The sequence below is a fragment of the Tamandua tetradactyla genome, chromosome 2 (genome assembly GCF_023851605.1).
Source record: "Tamandua tetradactyla isolate mTamTet1 chromosome 2, mTamTet1.pri, whole genome shotgun sequence".
Lineage (NCBI taxonomy): Eukaryota > Metazoa > Chordata > Mammalia > Pilosa > Myrmecophagidae > Tamandua > Tamandua tetradactyla.
In genome coordinates this window covers 189938748-189962514 of record NC_135328.1, presented here as the reverse complement: position 1 = coordinate 189962514, position 23767 = coordinate 189938748, and the positions used below count along the sequence as shown (strand labels likewise).

Here is a 23767-nt window from a genome sequence, read left to right as displayed (position 1 = left end):
AATTAAACTATATATTTCAGCATATGGATTGTGCCAGAGGACCACATTAGTATTGGGGACTAGGTCATGATAAGCATGTTTTTCCTTTACAAAAAATTACTTATCATTTTCTTAGGGTTAAAATTTGAGATTGCAAACATTTCTCTTGCAGTCACCCCTGGATAAGCCAAAAACAGCAAATAAACTTTTAAAAGCAAAGTAAAAGTTTGCTCTTCAAAGGTTTGGAGCCTTTGTACAAGGGTTTGTGTTAATACTCACTGTGTTTTTTCCCAGAGATATGAGATAATTTTCTGATCATCTGAGCTTTTGCTGCCATCTAGGGTTGTGCTGTCTACAGGAAGGGTCAGCTCTTTATCTGGGCCTGCATCTGCTTGAGGAGGCTTGTTGTTTTCTAGAAGACAGAGACTTGGAGGTCAAACAGTCAGTCAGCTGGGAAAGGAGAGGAATCAAGTGGGGCATATGTTCTAGAAGCCATGGGGACATCTTCTAGAAGCCATGGGGACTCTACTCTGAGCCCAAAGAACTGTCAGACACTGGGAGATTTATGGATACAGTCTGGAGCTCACAATGAAGAATATGAGACTGAAACATATAATGAAATCCTGAAAGAAACATGGCAGAATATAATAAAGCTATAATGCCAGAATATAATAAAGCTATAATGCCAGAATATAATAAAGCTATAATGCCATGCTGAACTTGCAAGTTAATGCTACAGGAGTGCCAAAGAAGATAGGGCTTTCTTGAGGAAGTGGGCTTTAAGGTGGTCCTTAAAGTATACGGTAAGGCTTTGGGATGGCAGAGACTCCTAGGACCCCTCTAAGGCACAATAACTAGCAAGGGCAAGAGTACACACTGAGTCTTTGAAGTACTCTTTTTCTCTAGCTTTGAAGAAAGCACAAGGGGAATGAACAATAGAAGCTGCCAAAAGCTCCACGGATTATTGCCTCCTGCTTCTATCCTCATACAGCTCAGAACCTACACACCCCACCCCTCAAGGTAAAAAGAAATAACCAATAGAAGAGTCTGCCCTAATAAAGTTGGAACTTACCAGGCTCCACAATAACAGTCACTTGAGCAGTGTCTTGCTGTCCTGTTGTGTCAGTCACTGTGAGTTGATAAGTATAGTCACCTTCCTGCATTGCAGAGAGCTGCAGTATTGGTGTCCTAACACCCTATACAGACAAATAGAAAATCAGACTCCTAGAATAAAAACATCACATACTAATTCCTATTCTGGTAGAAATAATTTGCCCAGGTTTCTAAACTGGTTTGTATTGGGCTATTACCTCCTAGTACAGCATAATTAGTGAATGCTGAATCAGACATCTGGGGACATCTTACAAAAGTTTCCCCCTTCAAGGGAACAGTCTTCCCTGATACAGCAGCAGTTTTAAATAAAGCCAGAGCTCCCATAAGGGAGGGATGTATGGGGAAATATGTGGAGATTGCCAAGATCAGTCTCTATGACACAAACCAGAAAGAAAACCATAAACATTAAAAAATATTAATGATATTAAGAATTACTGATTGATTTGTAGAATGGAATGATTTCTAAATGTTGTTAGTTAATTTTTTTAATTAATAAAAAAAAAACCCACAATTTTTAAAACAACATTCATCAAGATCCTCTTCCTAAAGAGGCCACACAGTGATGCTAAATTGTCTCAAAACAAAAACAGCAACTTTAAATGCTATATAATTCCATGCTGCATCCCCTCCCCCGCCAACACATCACCAGTTTGTGGATTCTACAGCAGCAGAGAAATCTAACACAGTATTTAAACTAAAGCCAGGTGAAATGTGGTCTTTAAGACATACCTCAAATCTAGAGACACAGAATCTTGAGTGTAAGAAGAACATTGTAAGCAATTTAAGGCAAATGTTCAATGTAGGTATGTCCCCTAGAAGAGAACTGGAGGCCCGTGGGCTTGCGACATTTTGTTTGCCTTGTAGTGTCTTAAAATTGGATAATTCCACATAAAGGTCTAGGTTTCTGTTTTCTTTTGAAAAACCGTACAAATCTGGCAATATTAGGGTCATATTTCCAAATGTCAACAACCATCTAAACCTGAAGAACAACTGACCCTTTAGTCAGAGATTAAGCTCTTCAGTTCATAATAGCCGCCATCAAGTTACATTAGGCCTGGTGATAGGTCTAATCTCTTATTAAATTTCTCCAGAGAGAAGATGGTCACTATATAGTATGGCAATCTACTCCAATTTGTTGCAGAGCTCATTAAAATTTACACATGGGGCGGGCCGCGGTGGCTCAGCGGGCAAAGTGCTTGCCTGCTATGCCGGAGGACCTCGGTTCGATTCCCGGCCCCAGCCCATGTAACAAAAACAAAGAAACAAAATACAATAAAACAAGAAAATGTTTAAAGATGTTTCCCTTTCTTCCTTCCTTCCTTCCTTCTATCCTTCCTTCCTTCTCTCTGTCTTTCCTTTAAAAAAAAAAAAAAAAAAAAAAAAAAAAAAAAAAATTTACACATGTAGCTTCGACATAATTTGACTCTCTGAAGTCATCTAAAATAACTAAAAGACTTTCATCTAGTCTCTTCCTCTAATACTAAACATTTTCTGGATAAAGATTTTTGCTAATGTGTTAATTAAATGCCCCCTAAATTCTCTGTCTTTGGGGGATTTTGTTTCTAATCCAAATATTTTTATGCACAATCCTGATTTTGGTAATTAAGATGGAGCAGAAATAAGCTTTGGATGGATGACCCAGTCCAGCAGCTCTAGTTCCTCCGGGCAAGAAAAGTAAGTAACTATTTCCTCCTACCTGCATCTCCACCACTTTTCCTTTGCTGCTTGGGCTGAGTGACCACTCATAGCTGGTGATGCCATGATCATCAGTGCTCTGGTTCCCAAAGAGAGTGATGGAGTTTTGGGGCAGGGTGATTACTTGGTTAGGGCCCGCATTAGCCACAGGAGGGTAGTCCACGGCTTTGTTCACTGTCAGGCTTGCAGTAGTAGAGCTGGTAGCTCCATCAGAGTCTACCACAGTCAAGCTATTGGGGTAGAGAGAGAAGTACAATCAGAGATAAACACTACATGACTGAAAGTCAAGGTTAAGAAATACCAGGGTTATCTATTCTTACCCATTGCTCTTGGAAAGTAATTCTAGATGCTAACATTGATGGAAGGTTTATCATGTTCCAGGCAAAGAGAGGTAAAGAAACTTATTCCAAGGACACACAATTTGAAAGTAATGGAGTCAGAATACGAATCCAGAAAGTACATTTCCAGAACCACTTTGCTGTGCTGCCTGAGAGTATCTGTGTGCTAGGACCTTTAGAGGCATTGTCTGATATGGCCCTCACAACAATCATATGGATATCATCAATTCCACTTTACAGGAGACTTAGAGAACCTAAATAATTTGCTCAGGGCTACAAAATAAGCCAAGATGCAAGCCCAGGTCTCTGATTCCAAAACCCAAAACCAAAGTCTAAAGAAGAAATAATCCCTGGTCCCTATTCTGGTGGGGTAAAGAAATTAAATTAAATGGAGCCTGCAACAGGCTCTCTCTTTGATCATCGCATTTTGGCTGTGTACTTATCCTGGCAGAGAGCCTAAAGGCAGGAGCCTGAGATGGACATGAATTCTTCTACACAACCGTCCCACAGTTTGAAATAGAAAAATACATTCATTTTTAAGAGCAGGTTATTATCCAGATGATGCCTTCCAGCTGAACAGCCTAAAGCTTCTCATGCCACCTCAAAATGTATGCATAAGCAAGCAACAAGGTTTGGGTTTCTTCCATTTTGCAGACAGAAAGAGGAAAAGTATAGAAAAGACATGTCGTTTGTTTAAATCTCATGACAATTTAGCCCACAATTTTTTGTGTGGTCTGAAGCAGATTTTTTGGTAGTACATCCTTTGGTAGTACATGTTACCAAACATGACAAACACATATGTGTGCAAATTTGCAAACATCTGAAAAAGAAAAATCTACAGAATATTTGCCTCTTTTCTCAGTTTCCCTGTCATTTTTACAAGTGTTTTACATATCCTATTTGCCTCCTATATCAGAACAAAAGCAACTTATAGACAGATGGCAAAATGGCAGCTGCTCGTTGCTCAGATTTTCACCTCAGACAGCCCCTTTCTTGCTTGCAGGCCTCCCGGAACCAAACTGACTACAGCAATGCAGAAAGAAGCTACTGCATGGTGGTGAAAATAGCACAATATCATAATAAATGTCACTAAAATGTACACTTTAAAAATGGTTAAAGCAAATCCTAACCAACAGTATTCCTGAAAACCCTAAAGAATACCCAAGGTTCTATCTGAGACTCTATAAAAAGTTTCACTCTGTTTATTTTTCAGAAACCTAAAACCTTCAGATTGTTCCCATGCTAGATAAACTCTGAAACCCAGAGGTACCAGTCTTTCTGGAAACATCAACTAGTTGCATCCCCCTACCCCCTAATGTCAATACCCCTTCTCAACATGATGTTAGAATGATCATTGCCCAAATATCCCTAAAGATTTGGAGAAGGACCAAATGAGAGGGAGGATCTGTAACACAGAAGACAGGATTTGACAAACAAGTATGACTACTGAATCATTATACTGACATTTCTTTGTAGTCTCCAGTGTCTGAGAGCAGCTAAAAGGAAATACCTGAAATTGTGGAACTGTAACCCATACCATAATTGGAACCTTGTTCTATAACTACTTATTAAAATGTACTTTGAAATCTATCATTTTTCCACATATATGTAATATTTCACAATAAAAATATTAAAAAGGGAATGATAGAAGAATGAACCATAATTTAAAAAATCATTTTCTATTAAGTGAAACAGTAAACAGGTAAAATGGACATGGAGAAAAACTAAACTTCTTTGAATTTATCTTGTTTTCAACATTTTATATACTTGACAATGGAACTATGTAAATATTTTATATAATTATTAAACAAAATTAAAATCTAAAAACCAATACCTGAAAATAAGACTAAACAAATGAACAGTGTATCCAGTTAGTGGCAAAACCATACATAAAGGGAATATTAGGTTCAAGTCAAAAGGACTCAGGAGCTAATTTGACATGGTTTCCAGTGGCCAAATATGGACCTATCAGACTGATATATTAGGTTATGAATAAAAGGAATAACGTAATAGACTGAAACATATCTGTAAATATGTTTCAAAAAAACTTATTCTGTCACAGTTTGAGTATGTAAAATTCTGAAAACATGTTTACAGAAGGGAAGGGAGGGAAAGAAACAAGCATTTATCTTTCCTTTCCTGTAAGAACAAAACAACAAGATAACTAAATAGATGAAAGTAATTTCTCTTTGTAAAAGTATTCTAGCTAATAAATGAAGAAGGAATAACAGATTTAGAATACCACAATTCTATAATACTTAATGAACAAATAGATTTAGCATTGAGCATCTCTGTTTGCTAATATCACAAAAAGACAAATAACAACATGTGCCTACAGATGAAAGGACAGAATGCTCCCTATGATATCACTTTTCCCCCAATAAAGGGAATATTAAACCAAATATGTGTAATACTCTCTAAATCCAACTTCTAATGTACAGAAAATAAAGAAGACAGAAGAACAATCATCAAAATCTAAACTAACTAGGAAACTCCCAGAAAGATAACCAATTTCCTCAAAAAAATAAATTGCAATGGGTGAATGGGAGTGAAGAAAGATGGAAGAAGGGAAACTGCAGATTAAAAGAAACTTAAAAAACATCAATAGTGATCAGTGAGGGGGAAAGGTAAGGGGTATGGTATGTATGAATTTTTTTCTGTTGTCTCTTTGTTTCTTTTTCTGGATTGATGCAAATGTTCTAAGAAATGATCATGATGATGAATATGCAACTATGTGATGATATTGTGAAGTACTGATTATATCTGTAGAATGGAATGATCATATGTTAAGCATGTTTGTCTTTGTTTGTTGTTATATTTTTTAAAAATTTAAAAATAAATAAATAAATAACATCATCAAACCATATTGTAGACCCTATATGTATTCTAAGTCATGAACACTAGATGATATGAAGGAATAACTGTTCTTTTTTTTTATTTTGAAAGTGGTACTGTGATTATGTTTTAAAAAGGGGTGAGAGAGCCTTCTCTTTTGGAGATATATGGTGAAATATTTATGAATGAAATTATATGATGCTTGGTATTTGTTTCAAAATAATGTAGGAGAACTGGTTAAGCATGTAGATGGAGGCAGACCTGGCACTGGATTTAAGGTTGTTGGTGCCAAGTGATGAGTACTAAGAGTTCATTGTACTTTTCTGCTGATGTTTGTGTTCCTTAGAAATTCTCTATAATGCTCATTTTTAAAAATATAATATTCGTATAAAGTTAAAAAATGGTTAAAACAGAAAATTTATGGCATATTTTTACTAAAATAAAATACCTCAGACTCTGGAGTCAGACTGCCTGTGTGATCTTACCTCTCTGGTAAATTATTTCACCTCTCTGTGCCTATTTCCTAATCTGTAAAATTAGAAAAATAATAATACCTGTTATAAGGATTAAATGAGATACTGCATGTAAAGAGCTCAGAGCATGCCTGGCATATAGTATTATTGTTACTATTTAAATAATAAGGATCAGCCCAACCAAGGCTAAATTCCATAAATAGAAAAATTCTTATATAAGAATTTCTATATGGAAATCTCAGGTTAAAACCAACTTAAATTTACACCTTAAACCAAAGAGAAGAATCCAATCTTGTTGGCTCAGCAGCTTTCATTTATCTGAAGTCTTGAGTCAATGGGGATGGTGCTAAATAAAGTCAAAAACTCATCACTGTATCCCTAGCAGTTTCTAAAATTTGTTAATCTCAGATCCAGTGTGAAAGACCTATGAATCAGCTATCCCACTATGGAAGGTGACACATAGAGACACTAAATACAGCAGGAAAAGAGGTAGATGTATTCTTCTCTAGAGGGTTCTTAGAGAGCCTCATGGAAAATGGAGCAGCAGTTCCTTAAGAATGTGCAGAACTTCAGCAGATTGAGGAGGGAATTCAAGGAAACATTAACAAAATTTGAATGGATCATGCCAAGGAGTGGAGTAAAATGAACCCTCACTTGAGGATTAGAAAATCTGCATTTAAGTCTCAGCAGTGTGACCTCAGAGAAGTTACTAACTACACCCTGAGCCACAATTTCCTCAGCTATAAATGAGGATAGTATCATCTACATATGGTACATATAATATTTGTGTGATGCTCATGTACAAGTGCTTTGTAACACATAATGAATTATGTAAATATGAGGAGGATTACTCTAGAGTCAGTCTCAAACCCTTATTAATCACATTTTAGAAGAATAACACTAGTTCCCAAAAGGATTTTCTTTGAATTAACTGCTCCCAGAAGTCCCCACAAACAGAGTATAAAAAAAAAAGATCCTACAAATCATAGTTAAACAGATCGTTATTCAAAAGTGAAGATTCTAAGATACCAAAATTGAGAAAGCACTTCCCAATGGGAAGAAAATAAAAGATGGCAGTAGGTTCCTCCTAGATTTTGCCTGAGAAGAGATAACAGAAGATAAACTCGTTCACTTAATGACAAAAAAAATTAGAAAAATTTGGAGATCTGCCTTGTTAAGGCTTTAAGAAGGAAAATATGGTGGCTCCTGATCGATTATGCAAGGATCTTTACCTTAAAAAGTTACCATTATTGTGATGACAATCACCATAGGGCTCAGAGAACCAATGGAACCAAAAGCTACAATTACTAACCAATTCTAGAGTGAATCTGACATTTGTCAGAGTTACTCCTATAAGAATGTAAAACCCGTAAGGAAAAAAAAATGGCCTCTAGGAAATTTTCTGAGGCTAAATTCTAAATTTACCTGAAAGTGTAGTTTCCAGGAACAAGCTTACTTAGCTTTAATATGGCAGTATCTTCAGAAATCTTCTCTTCTCTCAGTGGCCCCTTAAGTTCCTCCCAATGGTACTGGACGATTTTATCATCATCAGTGCTTTCTTGATCATAAAGAAACATCAGTTACAACATGAGAGTGCTGGGTTTCAGTACTTATCCAGTTTACACAAACTGGGGCAAATATCTAGAGATTTAAGGCTAGGAAAACTTCATGAAATTATAGACTTTCTCTGCAGAGTGTTTCTTCCCTAGGCATACTGAACATTCTGCCTCTTTATGAATATCCCATTGTGTAGTTTTCTAAGAATTCCAACACAAGTTAAAAGAATACTATAACCATATAATAAAATAACACAATTTTTAAAACAATGTTTACCAAGACCCTCTTCCTACAGAACATAGTGATGCTAACAAAGTCGCCTCAATAAAACACAGCAGCAATACAAGATGCTATATAACTCCATGCTGCACCCATTTGCCAGTTTGTAGGTTCTATGACAGCAGAGAAACATAATACAATATTTAAACTAACGCCAGATGAAATATGGACTACTGAATGAAAAAAGGAACCTAAATAATTCTTAAACACGTGAAAGACACTCAACCTTACAAAAAAATAAAAGAAATCCTTATTAAAATTACACGAGATACTTTTTTAAAACTATCAGATTGACAAAGATCAAAGTTTAATAACCCATTATATAGGTAAATGTGTGAAGAAACAGGAACTAATAATTTATGATAGAGGCATAAATTGATAAAACCACTATATAGGGCAATTTGGCAATATTTGTCAAATTTTAAAATTCTCATAACCTTTTTTCCTGCAATTCCTCTCCTAGGAATTTATCCTACAGATACACTTGTACATTTTTGAAATGATGTACTTTACCAGATTATTCATGGTAACATTGTCTGCAATAGCAAAAAACTGAAAGTAATCAAAATGATCATCAATAGAAATTGACTGAAAACAAGTATATAGCCATACAATGAAATTATACATCCCTATAATGGACTGCTATGTAAATGTTAAAAATAAAAATGAAGACACATTTCACATATTGATTCAGAAAAATTCTCCAACAAGCAATGTACATAAGGTATGTTATAAATTATCAATTGTGTAAATAAGGGAATAGACTATATATGTATTTTCCTATATATACTTAAAATATCTTCGGAAGGATACAGAAAATAATAATACCATTGGTTGTCTGGAAGAATACAGGGTAGCTAGGATACAGGGATGGTAGTAATTCTTTTCTCTGCTTACCTCTACATATTTCTTAACTTTCACCTATTCAAAAAAATTAAATATAATGGTACTATGTGAACCCTTTCTATGACTCATTATCACATGTGCCTCTTCCTATCCTCTTTTCTCTCTTGGCCTGCTATTATCCTAGCCTCCTCTTCTGGCCAAAACCATCTACATGAAACACTTAACCTTGCTAGAGATTCCTCTGCGAAAGCGGTGACTGTTACTGCCAAAACCACTGTTGGGTACCAAGACAGTCAGGTTAAAAGAGTCTTAGTGGGTTTCAAAAATAAACACAGCAAATATTGGTGAGATGGTAAGCCTGAAAACTTACACGTATATATGGCTACGATCAATGGCAAAGACCAAGAAATTGTCTCATGCACTCATTAGGTGACACTACTCTGAAGAGCAAAATGTAAATGAGTCCTAACCAGAGGTGTGGAGTGTATTCTGTGAGTCTCTCCGGGAGAAAGCTGACATGAATCAAGAAGTGATGGCTGGTGAGAGCAACTCAGTTACTTATTCGGCTCTGAATAATTCCCTTATTTACACAATTGATAATTTATGATAACATACCTTATGTACATTGCTTGTTGGAGAATTTTTCTGAATCAATATGTGAAATGTGTCATTTTTTCTTTTAACATTTACATAGCAGTCCATTTAGGGATGTATAATTTCATTGTATGGCTATATACTTGTTTTCAGTCAATTTCTATTGATGATCATTTTGATTACTTGAGAGCAAGTCAGCCTCTCAGTTACTTATTCGGCTCTGACAGGAAGAAACCTTGTTTCTGTAACTAAGCCCCATCTAAGCAAAGCAGTCCATTTCAACTAAAATAATGTTAAATACATGCATAATTACACTACCTCGCCATCCCAGGGCAAAAATATTACTTCAAACAAGCCACACTGGGGATTTTTAATAGGGCCTGTCTAGTATGTTATTCCTAATTCGTTCCTTCAGACAACTGGTTTTCCTATAAAATGGTTGAGAAGTTTGGCTTAAACAGAATGGAGACACAATTGGCCTCAAATCTTCTACCAGAGTACACAGTAAAGTGCTCTTTTAAAACGTTACATTTGGACAAGTACTCACGGCTGCCATCAATGATAGTAGAAGTGGTTGGCAGAGAAATCTCCTGGAACTGTGGTGACACAATAGCAACAGGAGGCCGATTCTTACGGGGTTCTGTAAGAAGAAAGGAAGAAATTAGGAGAGGGGCTTTTAAATTATGGGAGAGGCAGACCACATTTGAATAGATTATATATCAGTTTCCATGATAAAACTGATGGCTAAAAAATTGGCAAATGGTAAGGTCACAAGACCAGGTTGCCATTTCAACCTAAAACTCCTGACAGTGTAAAAGCCTCTCCCAAACTTGACCATTCCTAAGACCTGCACATTCTTTCAATGCTCATGGGCTATCTAGTACATGAAAAGTACTTTATGTGGAAATACTAAACTTTCCCACCTAGGGAATTCCTGATATTCTTGCAAGCATTAGGAACTACCAATTTTATAGGCCAAGCCCTCAATCTTGGGACTTGCCCCTATGAAACTTATTCCTGCAAAGAAGAAGCTAAACCTACTATAACTATGCCTAAGAGTCACCCCCAGAGAACCTCTTTTGTGGCTTAGATGTGGCCTCTCTCTTTAAGCCAACTCTATAGGTGAACTAACCGCCCTCCCCTCTATGTGGGACATGATTCCCAGGGGTATAAATTTCCCTGGCAGCATGGGACAGGACTCCCGGGGATGATCCTGACCCTGGCATTGTGGGATTTGAGAAGTTTCTTTACCAAAAGGAAGAAGAGAAATGAAATAAAATTAAGTTTCAGTGGCTGAGAAATTACAAACAGAGTCAAGAGATCATCCTGGAGGTTATTCTTATGTATTATATAGATATCCCTTTTCAGTATTTTTGGTGTTTTGGAGAAATTAGAACTGCCTGAACTGTCAGTAGTCTTCATTCCTGAAGATGACTGAATAACTATATAACTTTTACAGTGTGACTGTGTGGTTGTGAAAACTTTCTGACTGACATTCCCTTTATCCAGTGTCAGATAAGTAAGAAAATAAAGACAAAAAATAAATAAATAATAGGGGATTAGGAAGCATAGGAAGTTTTGGGTGTTCTTTTTTCTCTTTTTTAAAAAATTATTCTTATTTTTACTGTTTTTGGAGTAATGAAAATATTCAAAAATTGTAGGTGATGAATGCCCAACTATATGATGATACCGTGAACCACTGATTGTATATTTTAGATGATTAATGGCAAAATATTATAAGAGATATGTGACTATATCTCAATAAAATTGCATTAAAATATATTTATATTACAATGTAGGTTGTTCCAAATGTTACCTTAAAAAACTAAGAGGATATACTAGTGACTTGCACCTAGTAAGCACCTAATAAATGTTATTTGAATGACAGTGAATGAATGAATCCTCAAACAAAAGGATTAAAGAATCATTAAATATTTTTTAGAAAAGAAAAGAAAAGTACTAGAGCAACAAATTACTACTTTTAGACAAGCCTGACTAGAGGCAGACAATGCACAAGTGTTATGTAATAAAGGCTTTGGCAAACAAACCATTCCTTGGCCCTGACTGTACTGAAAAGATAATGGGTGACTTTTCAACCACCCCTGAATTCATTATGTATGAGGAGACTATGCCTAAGTGATGAGAAGTCACAAACTGCTCTTGTCCATCTGAATAACTGTCAACTATCACCCAGCAACTTCTTCTTTGATAAATTATCAAATGGTCTTCATGCTATTCACATCAAGAAGGTGAAGGAAGGGATTAAGGACCTAAATACAAGAGGTAAAACTATAAAACTCTTAGAAAACAGAGGGGCTAATCTTCATGACCTTGGATTTGGCAAAAGATCCTTAGACATCACACCAAAAGTATGCGCAACAAAAAAAAAGTTAGATAAATTTGACTTCACCAAACTTAAAAACTTTTGTGCATCAAAGCATGCTGTTGAGAAAGTAAAAAGACAACCTACAGAATGGGAGAAAACAGTGGCAAATTAAATATCCAATCTAGAATATATAAAGAACTCTTACAACTCAACGACAACAAAAAAACAAACAACCCAATTTTAAAATGGCAAAAGATTTAGATGTTTTACCAAAAAGGATATACAAATAGCCAATAAGCATATGAAATGATGCTCAACATCATTAGCCATTAGGGAAATGTAAGTCAAAACAATGAGATACGACTTCATACTCACAAGTATGATCATTATTTTTTAAAAAAGAGAAAATGTAAGTGTTAGAGAGAATGCAGAAAAACTGAAACCCTTGTGCGTTGTTGGTGGGACTGTAAAATGGTGCAGCCACTCTGGAAAACAGTATGGTTTCTCCTCAAAAAGCTAAATATAGAATTACTGGCAATTCCAATCTTAGGTATATACCCAAAGAAATTGAAATCAGGGACTCACAGATAATTACAAACCAGTGTTCTGGGCAGCATTCTTCACAATACCCAAAAGGTGGAAACAACCTGTGTCCATCAATAGATGAAGGGATAAACAAAATATGGTATGTGCACATAATGAAACATTATTTGGCCATAAGAAGGAATAGAGTTCTGAGAGATGCTGCAACATCGATGACCCTGAAAGTATTAAGCTGAGTGAAATAACCAAGGCACATAAGGATAAATATTGTATGGCTACACTTATATGAAATATCTAGAGCAAGCAAATTCATAGAGACAGATAGTCTAGAAGTTACCAGGAGTGGAAGGAGGGAGAAGGGAGAATTGTTGTTCGGTAGATATAGAATGTTTGGAAATTCTGGAAATTTTTAAATAAAAAAAAATGTTTAAAAGGAGTTAAAAGATTACCTTGGCAATAAAGTATAAGGAATGAAAAAAAAATCCCTCTATTACCAACAAAGACAATATTTAAGTATTAAGAATTTGTACCAGGGAATGTGCCACTCTCCACCTTCCCCCAAATTTCTCAAAAATGCAAAACAAAATATCTTGCTACTACACTATGATTTACCAATGGAGATCATTTTAAAAGGATGACAGAATCAGCTTCCAAGGTAAAAGAGGAACAGTATGGTTTGAATGAGGACTCTGTGTACAAAGGCCCACAACTTTGGAAAAAGATTACAACGAGCCAAATATTTGGGTGGTTCTCTACCTACACGGTTCTTCTAGGTTCCAGGCATCTTTGTGTCTCTTAATGACCACAAACAATGCTCTGTCAGCAAGACCCACTTGGAGAAATGGCTCTACGTAAACAGGCTATTGCTCAGGCCATACTGCACAATGGGCCATCCAACCTTCTCTCTGCCCAGCCCAGGGTTCCAACTAGAACAAAGGATGTACTCTGCCACTATAACCTTTTACTATATTGAACTAGGATATATTGCCCAATAAGTATATTTAAAAGACAAATAGAAATTTGAAACCCCTCATGTTAAATCTCAATCTCCTTGAGAATCCTGCAGAGAGAGTAATGGGGCACAGCCAAGGATGGCAAATACATACCTGGTTTTACTGTCACATTCACATAGCCTTCCCCATGAGTATTTTGACCATCTACAATCACTTTGAATTCATATAGGCCTGGAGTGAGCTGCAAAAGTGAGACAACATCTTTTAGATAAACACAAAACCTAACAATTATACATAAAATAAAAACATATATCTCGGAACTTCCCCATGCTGAATCTTAATCTCTTCCTGCACTGCTTCCAGTGCAAGAACAGAAAAAGTAAATTAGCTGAAGGGATGAAACAATGAATTATAAACTACAAAAACATAGCCTTTAATGGGAATCTTATTACTAGCTGACTCTAGAACAACAGAGGGGATTTTAATGTCTCTGTACTCCCATTTTCTTTTTAGAAGAACATTAAAAGCCTAACCATCCTACTTCGCAGTTATAAAATTAAAACAATGGTCTCTGCAAAGAAAAACATTTTATAAAAATACCAAACAGCTCCCAAACATCTGAATATTTTCCCTCCCAATTCAATGTAAAAGTAAAAAAGTAATAAAATAACCTGCACTCCCACTATCCTAACACATCAACCCATCATATCCTTATTCCCTTTCAATCCTTGACCACATAAAAAAAATAGTTTTAAATAGTTCATTCATTCAACAAACATTTATTAAGAATCAATTATATACCAGTCATTGTCCTAGGCTTGAGATTTAGAGATAAATAAGGTTAAGATCCCTGACTCCAAGGAGCTCAAACTTCAATGATAATCACAGTCTAGCTAAATCAAAGTATATATCAAACTTCTTATCATTCTTTCTTCTATTCACGTAGCATTAATACTTATTATGATAAAATGCTTTTAATAGTCATTCTAATAGCTGCAAAATGGTACATGAATAAATGTACCATAATTCACGCAAACATTTCACATTGCTGGATACTTGAGTTGTTTCCAAATTTTTAGTATTGTAAATAATGCTATGATGAACATCTTTCAGATAAATGGAAGTTATTCTTTCTTTTGAATTATCTTTTTTGGATAAATACTAATTGATCTCTCTTTGGCATATGACATTTTTCACTACTTCTTCCTTCTAATGGTCACCTTCCTTGGCTTTCACTTCTCTGCCAACTTCTCATTTCCTTCAGGCTTTTCTTCCAGTCCTTAGAGGACAATGTTCCCCAGGATTCTAACCTTAGTCCACTTATCTCTTCACTCTACACACTCTCCCTTGTTGATCTCATTTAACTCTATGGTTTTGATAATCATCTATTTGAGGTTGATGGGCAAATTTACCTTTCTTACCCAGAAAGATAAATATGTCTCATGATGTCTAGCTCCTTACTCCCACCTATTTATTAGACAATTCTACTCAAATGTCTCACAGGTTCCTCAAACTCACTCTGTCCAACAACGAATTAATCTTCTTCCTCCCCAAACCTACTTCTTCTTCTGAGCTCCTCATTGCAATAAATATCACCACAACTGCACCAACATCAACCAAGATGCTTACACTAAAAAGCTAGAATTATCCTTAACTCCTCTTTCCCAATATCCCCTCTCAGTTAATTGTTTACCAAGTCTTATCAAGTCCATCTCCTTAATGTTTCTCAAAGCCACTCACTTCTCTTCGTTCACATTGCCATCACTTTCATTCTCAACATACTCATGTATGTTATACACAAGTATAACATAGTTACTGAAAGCATGGGTACTAGAGATGAAAAATTTCACTTTAATTCTACCATCTAAACTCTTTGAACTTTGGCCAAACCACTTTATTGTTCCAATTTTTAGTTTTATACTTAGCAAAACAGATATTAATACCTACACCATGGAGTTGTTACGAAGATTAATTGAAATTGTGTGAAACAATTAGCACTGTGTGTGATACATGATAGGAGCTTAAAATACATGGTTTTAAATTTTAATTTTATATATTTAGCAGTTTTACTCAGACTACCATCATCTCCTACCCAGATTTTTCAACAAATTCCTCACTGGTCTCACTATATTGAATCTTATTTTCTCAAATATTCAGTCAGGTTGACCTTTCTAAATTGAAAATCTGAACATGTCATTCTCCTGTGTAAAACCATTCAAAGCCTTCCCTCTGGATAGGATTCAAAATCCTTAATCAGGCATACTAGGCTCTCTACAAACCGGCCTCTGCATCTCTCCAAACAATGTGGGGTCACTGCTTTCCTCACACCTCAGAGTCCAGTCATGCAAAACCACATATAATAATCCCGAAACATCCGATTTTCTCTTTTATTTTTGGCTTAGTCGACATGTTGCCTTTTCTGTTTGAGGTATTTTCCTTCCACCCTTTACCCAGTTAAGGTAGTCAGAACCCAACTAGGTGAAATCTATGAGCTGCCATAACCCCGTAAACTGACCTACTGTATCCTGTTATAATTACATGCAGCTTGTCAATATCATCTACTAGATGCTACTGGCCTTGAAAGTTAAGGTCTTGATTAATTCATTGGTAAATTCCCAGCACCTGCCAGTGTATAATGAACAGCTGCTGAATGAATGAATGAGATTTCTGGGTCAAAGAATATGAATATTTTATCTATATAATTAAATAAAAATTAACCATACTGAATCCCAAAATGACTGAGCCAATTTACATAGTCATGTGGCCACAAATATCCTAGGTTATCTCCCAAATTCTAAAATCCTCATGTTACCCTTAGAAGCTGTTTAGTGTATATTTTCGGATATCACCATCATGCTGGTACATTTTCTCACCCTAAAGGAAAATTTGAGAATCATACACTAACAAATATTGGATGCCAGCCAGTTAGACTTGGAGGATTCATTTCTCAGGAATTGTTCCAGATTTAAGCGTGGACAGAAATTTCTATGATATTATACATTAGAAAAGCAGTCAACACCTCTAGTCTAGTAAAAGGTGGCAGAGTCACCTTGGATAGCTTGAGGATCTGGGAATGTTTCCCTTCCATTTCTCCACTGTAGTCTTTAGGATGAGTAATCAGCTGCCAGTTGTAGGTGTAGGTCTCTCCTATAGAAGAGCAGTTACAAAAATCATTAAAACATATCTACACACAAAAAGGGCAACTACACAACCTGACAATAACAAATCTCTTCTAAAACTTGACAGGGTCTTAGTTCTTAAGATTTTACCCTAAAGCTTATAAAAAAATCAAACCATCTGATGAAAGGGTGGATTCTGCTGACTCAGCTACAATTAGAGCTTCTTCCATTTTCTCCCAGCAATGCTCATTTCTGCCCCTTACCCAGCTTCTCCAGGGTCAATCATCCCTATAAAATATCAGGTTGCTCATGGTATGGTATCCCAGTGAAAATACCAATCACTATAGATGAACTCATTGTAAACAAAGGCCATTTTCTTACAAAACTTCTTTTGCAACAAAGAACAGCAATGACTTCTAAATAACATGGTTCAAAAATAGCTTTTTACAGAGTGCTAACAATGCTTGTCTCACTGAGGTCATCACACCCTGGTGAGTTAGAAGAGCTACTTCATTCCTGCTGAGCTAAATAACACACTGCAAAGATGGTAGGGGATGGATCATTTAAAACAGGTTCCACTGAAATTAATTAAGATCAAATGAGACATTAAATGGTCCTCATTTGTAGCTCAGACCATAGTATCAGGAAGAGTAAGGATAGAATCCTGTTGTCTAAAAGGAATTCCTCCCCAGTAAAACTGGTATTAAAATTTTGGGGGAACCAAGAGTATTTCTGCCTAGGGAAAGGTGGGATCTGGTAGGACGGTTTAGTTTACCACCCAAAAGTAAAAAAGAAAAAGAAAAAATTCAAATGCTTATCACAGAGAGGTTATCTTTTTCTTATTTCATGCGTTTAAAGGTCAGAGTTAACATATAGAACCCAAATCCAAGATACCCTTCAACTCGAGACCAGATTTTACTTTACAAAACTGGATACAACTGGGTTTGATTCCTGGCCCATGCACTTTCCAAAACAAGCAAACAAACAAAAATTCAACAAATGGTGCTGCAACAAAAGGATACTCACATGGAAAAAAGAATGCAATGTGACCCCTGCCATGCAGCATACAAAAAAAAAAAAAAAACTGGATACCCTTTCTTCCTCCCCAAAATACTAGTTTTGTTTTGGCCAGAGGAAGTTCTCATAAACACCTTTGTAGAAGTTAGAATAGGTAAGGATTAGGAAAGAAGAAATAGAAGTTGATCTGGTTTGCTTAAAGGAAACATCTTTTTCAACTGTAGGTGGAAATTTTTCCCACATAGAAAACAAACTCATGCTAGTTTGGGAATTGATTTCAAAAAGAATGATAATCCTAGGACTGAAAAGCTTAGGGGATGAAATATGCCTTAACAGCTAAAAATTTGTCCAAGGGTAGGAATAACTCAATAAAGGTCTATTAGACAGAATGCTGGTTTTACTGATTTAGAGCAGAGGTTTTCAAACAGAGCCTCTGAACCCTAGAGGGATCCTTAGAGGTGCTTCAAGCGCTGCCACAGGGGATAAAGGGGAAGAAAAGCAGGCAGAGTTTGTCCTACCTCAATAGCCATAATCTTTGACAGTTTGAAACCCTCTATCTCATGGGTTAGATAAAGGCAGAAGAATTGGAGATGAGAGTTAAAGTATCTGTTTCTGAATTGATGTGTTTTAGAATCCTGATCTACAAAATATGAACTCACAGAAGTGTATATGCACACATGGATTAGAAAAGAAAATACAGTAAAGACAAGTATATCTTTTACAAAAGAGGGGAAGTAATTGCAGCTCAAGCAGTTCTTTCCTCATCTTCATCTTCAAAGGCCATCAAATCCACTCATCTTATCACCAGAGGAAGAAAGGAAAAACTTCTCTAGAGAAAAATAACCTTCAACTCGAGACCAGATTTTATTTTATAAAACTGGATACAACCAGGTTCAATTTCCAGCCCATGCACTTTCCAAAACAAACAAATAAAAACAAACAAACAAAAATTCAACAAATGGTGCTGCAATAAAGGTATACTCACATAGGAAAAAAAAAAACCTCAATTTAAGGGTAGAAGTATAGAACAGGGAGGGCCTTTAGGGTCTAGAATAGTATTTTTTTGCACAAATTCACTATTTTTTTGTTAGGCCCAGAAATTAGGAATATTGTATTGGAAGTGTGAGCACCTAAAATGGAAGGCCACTGTGCCAATTTTAAAGTATTATATATCCCAGAAAAGCCATGTTTTAATCCTGATTCAATCTTGATGGAGCAGCAATTTCTTTTAATCCTGATTCAATATTGTAGGGTGGGAATTTTTTATTAGATTATCTCCATGGAGATGTGCCATGCCCAATTGTGGGTATGACCTTTTGATTAGATGGAGATGTGACTCCACCCATTCCAGGTGGGTCTTGATCAGTTTACTGGAGTCCTGTCAAAGATGAAACATTGTGGAGAGAGCAGAGCTGACACAGATGCCAACACTTGGAGAACAGAGACACAGATGTACGGAGATGCTTGAAGCCCAGAAGACATTGCCATGGAATGTTAAGCAAGCCAGAACCCAAAGAGAGCCAAAGGAAGCCAAGAGATGAAAGCCAGCCCCAGAAAAACAAAGTGAGGAACCCCCACAGGAACAGAGGCTGAAAGCAACGGAGCCCAAGAACAATAGACCAGCAGATGCCAGCCACATGACTATCCAGCTGACAGAGGTGTTCCTGACACATCAGCCTTCCTCGAATTATGGTATCTTTCCCTGGATGCCTTAGTTTGGACATTTTTACAGGCTTAGAACTGTAAACTTATAACCTATTAAATTCCCTTTATAAAAGCCATTTCAGTTTTGACATATTGCATTCTGACAGCTTACAAACTAAAATGGCCACCATCCTGAATAAGGAAGGAACTATCAAAGTATGTCATAGATAGTCTTAAGAGAATGTGTATGTGCTTTTATGTCAAACTTTGATATATAAACATTTATTTCAACTGTGAAAAGGATGCTCAAATTCTAAATTTTCTTAAATAATGTATGTCATTCCTTAATTCATATATGCCATAAATTTGAATTTCTTACATCACGTTGGACTTGTCTTTTTTTAAAAACTGACAAATCTATATTAGCAGTAGTCTCAAATAACTTCTCTCCATGAAGGTCTACCACTGACATTTATTAGTTGTTTGACCAAGATAAACAAGTTAACCTGAGTTTCAGTTTCTTCCTCTTTTAAATAGTTATAATTCAGCCTGATCTATCATAAATTTATTATTTATGATATCATAAATTTATTATTATTAATAAATAATAAATAGCATCAACTATCTGCTAGCACTGAAGTAGGGGTACTATATATACTACCTAATCCTACCCTTAATGCTCCCTCATGAGATAGATAGGAATTGTTATCTCCAATTTGCTGAGCACTGGAAGTGCAGAGAAGTTAGGAAATTTGCTTAAAATCATTCAGCTAATGACTGGCTCAACTGGTATTTGAACCTAGGCTTGACAAAGTCCCTGATCTCAAACACTATATTATATTGCCTCTCATCACATAAGTATTCTTGCAGCTGTATGCTATAGCCAATCCTCACAGGATTATCATAAATGAGAAATGGTATGTGAATATCATTGTAAATTAAAGCATTATCTAAATATAAGGGAATTACCTTCAAGTGGTTCCTGGAGAACATATGCATTTAACTGAACTTCATTCTTAGGCAGGGTTATCTGGACACTCTCTCCAGCAGATACCACCAGTTCCTTTATAACTGAAAACGAAGTAAAATACAAGAAATAAGAAATTAGATACAGACTGTCCCATTTCTCTCCTTCCTTTTGTGGCCAAACTCCTTTCATGAATGATATTCAGCTACGGCCTTCATTTCCTCATTATTTATCTACTCTCTAATCCCTTGAAATTTGATTCTACACCAATTTTTACAGTGAAAAAGATTTTTTGAGGTTCCCACTGAACAGCTTCTAAGTAAATCTAACAGCCATTTCTCAATCCTCACCCTTCACCTTGATGTATCTAACACTGCCTTCATCATAAAACTCTTGATTATAACAACACGATATTATTCTACTTTTTCTTTTTCTCCACTGTATTTTTTATCATATATGTAATTTTCTTAATTAGAGAAGCTGTAGGTTTATAGAAAAATCATGCAGAAAATAGAGTTCCCATATACCCTCCCCTGTTATTAACACTTTTATCAGTAAGGTACCTTTGTTATGAATAATGAAATAATATTATTATAATTGTACTATTAACTATAGTCCATAATTTACATAAGTGTTCACTGTTTATGCTGTACAGTCCTATGTTATTGTTTTTAGCTGTTATTCTAGTAACATATACAAAACCCAAAATTTCCCCCTTTTAACCACATTCAAATATGTAATTCAGTGCCACTAATTACGTTCACAATATTGTACAGATTCAATGAAATGTGGTACATTTGACTGCAAGTCGCTTCACATATTACTCAATGTAGCTTTTTTTATAGGAATACATGCACATGGTAAAAAATCTAGACAGAATAAAGAGTCTATGGTGAAAAACCTCTCTGTCCTACTCCTGATCCTCAGATGCAACTACTGCTAACAGTTTTCTTATGTATACTTCTAAAAACAATCTATGTACATATAGGCATATAACCTCCACCCCCCTCTCTTTTATACACAAATGGGAGCATACCAGATGCATTGTTTTACACCTTGTTTTCACTAAAAAGATAAACCAACATTTTCCTAACTTTGCCTGCTAGAACCCATAAACTTAAAATTGCTCAAGTTTTATATAGACATACATCCAAATTACATATTTTTCATGACCATACAAAAAATGACATCTGGTTGCTGGAAAATACATCCATTTTCCTCAATCTAAATTCACTGTGTAATTTTAAAGAAATAGCTTTTAAAACTCACTTAGAAACACTGAGTACCTAACATCTCGAATGCTTTTGAGCCCATAAGAACAAAGAATAAGGAGAAATAACCAGTGTACCGCATGGCTTAGTTGGGAAGGCAGCCAAAAGAGGTGCCATTAGTTATTAATTCTATCTCACAGAATTACAATCATGTTCCTAAATATATATAAATATTAAGTTAATAGTTCTACTTGGCCTATGTAACTAATAATTTTTGAAAGTCCAAACTAGTGGGTTTTGTTGTTTTTTTTTTTTGGTTGCTTGGTTGGTTGTCTGTTTTGGTCATCATTTCTTGAGCTCTATGCAATAAAAACTGCAGAGTCACAATCAAATAATTACCTGGAAAAATGTCAGTATTTTCAATAGCAAACGTCATTGTCAACAGCCACCAAAAAGCAACCACTCTGTAAACACAAGTAAAATGGAATAGCCGCTGTGGAAGACAGACCACTCAGACCTTATGTTCTACCACTGGGGGAGCAGAAGAATAATTTTTATACAGAAGGCCCATCAATCAGTCAGTAATGTTTACTGAATGCCTCCACTATGTTCAGTGCCAAGTTAGGCAAAGAGGTCATCTGATGCCAGCATTGGGAACCAAGAGACCTGCCAATTACTTGATTTGGAGAAAAAATTATTTCTTCCCAGCACCTCTGTTTCCCTCCACAATAAAGGACTCAAAGTGGATAATCAGCATATAACTTGGCACTGCTCCTCATGTCTCCCTTGCAAGCAGGCCAACTAGACTGAAGAATGTCAGCAGCCATCTCACAACCCCAGGGGTTCTGCCGCCTTCACTACCACAGCTACTGCCAGCTAAGGACACACATGCAATTCTCTTCCCCAGCCAGGGCTGCCCAAGAGCCTGTCTGTCCTCCCCACTATATTTTAACTATGATCTGTCCCTAGGCCCTCATTATATATTATTTTCTACATAGTTAAAATTTACTCAGTTTCAAGTATCATCTTTATGCTGATAAATGACTTTCTAATGAAATACATATATAAAATTCCTAGAAGAAATGGCAAATGTTGATCACAAGGCCTGCCTAAACTTATATCCATTCAATTGCTACAATCACAGACTTGGACCCCATTGCTCTCACTTAAGATTGTTCAAAAAAACCTTAATTAGTCTTCCTCTGCTGCTCTCCCTGCTGCAATTCATCCTGTCTTCTTAAAACACCCACACACCATTGGTCTTTCTAAAATACTCACCATGTTACCCTCCAACTTAAGACCCCCACTCCCAATGGTCATCTCCTAACCTAGCATTAAAAAACCACTATCATTTGGTTTCACTGCCACAGCCTTTCTTCCCAATTCTGCCTCTAATACTCATTTTCCCTTCCCTTTGGGAGCAAAACTGTACCATGCCAACAAGATGGAGAACCATTGACTATGTAAATCTTATTCCTCTGACAGTAATTGTTCTTTTGGTCTGAGACCTAGGAACTAGGACAGCTTAAAGGAAACAGCTGTTTCAAGACTTGAAGATGAGTAATAATTCCTAGACAAATATAAAACTTTGAGATTTATCTTTTTCTGCTTGGGGACCTTGCACATGGGGAGAAATGAAACCATCTTTTATAGACTCTTCAGCATTTAGACAGTCTAGGAGATGGAAAAAGAACTCTCAAGTGATTTTCTGAAAAAAAGAAAAGGAAGCCAAGAAAGGAAGAAAGACAGAAACCACTATACTCTGAGAAAGTATAATGATGAAGAAAAAAAAGGTTATTCAATACAGTACAACCCAAACTCTTTACAATTATCCTCAAAATTATAGGCATTCTGCCCGAATACAAAAATTACTTTGCTGTCTCAGGATTAAACTCTTAAATTTCATGTTACATCACCATCAAAGAAAACCCTAGGAAATTAAAAATAGGCAAAAAATCATTTTCATTGGCTTTGCTTCACCCCTTGACTTTTTCAGGGAATAAAGATCAACTTAGTTTTCTCAATTAACCACTTCCTTCTAATACCTTAGAAGAGCACAGACTTATTGAGGTTAAAGAAACAGTCTATACATAAATCTTCCTATGGGTTGCCTTAAAAATAAAGATGCTGTCAAAATCTGACCTACAACCAGCTTTTCAAAAGGCAAATAGGTGCATGGATTCAACTATTTCTTCACAGTAAACTCTGTCCTCTTGAGTCCTCGAATATTATTTCATTGAAATTTGTGCCTTTAAGTCTCAGGGACAGTGGAATCTTG

The 23767-nt window shown here is 36.0% G+C and overlaps 1 protein-coding gene across 9 annotated transcripts in view; it reads right to left on the bottom strand.

Annotated features, from left to right (window-relative positions):
- KIAA0319L (KIAA0319 like) overlaps positions 1–23767 on the bottom strand; it is a 220936-nt gene that overhangs the window by 89824 nt on the left and 107345 nt on the right. For all 9 annotated transcript variants that reach the window (XM_077150345.1, XM_077150350.1, XM_077150343.1 and 6 more), the window contains 8 exons: positions 20281–20382; positions 16581–16678; positions 13685–13772; positions 10257–10349; positions 7859–7991; positions 2789–3017; positions 1052–1175; positions 259–391 (listed from right to left, as the gene is read on the bottom strand). In XM_077150345.1, the coding sequence (XP_077006460.1) occupies positions 259–391; positions 1052–1175; positions 2789–3017; positions 7859–7991; positions 10257–10349; positions 13685–13772; positions 16581–16678; positions 20281–20382 (1000 nt within the window). The remainder of the gene's footprint in view (positions 1–258; positions 392–1051; positions 1176–2788; positions 3018–7858; positions 7992–10256; positions 10350–13684; positions 13773–16580; positions 16679–20280; positions 20383–23767) is intronic.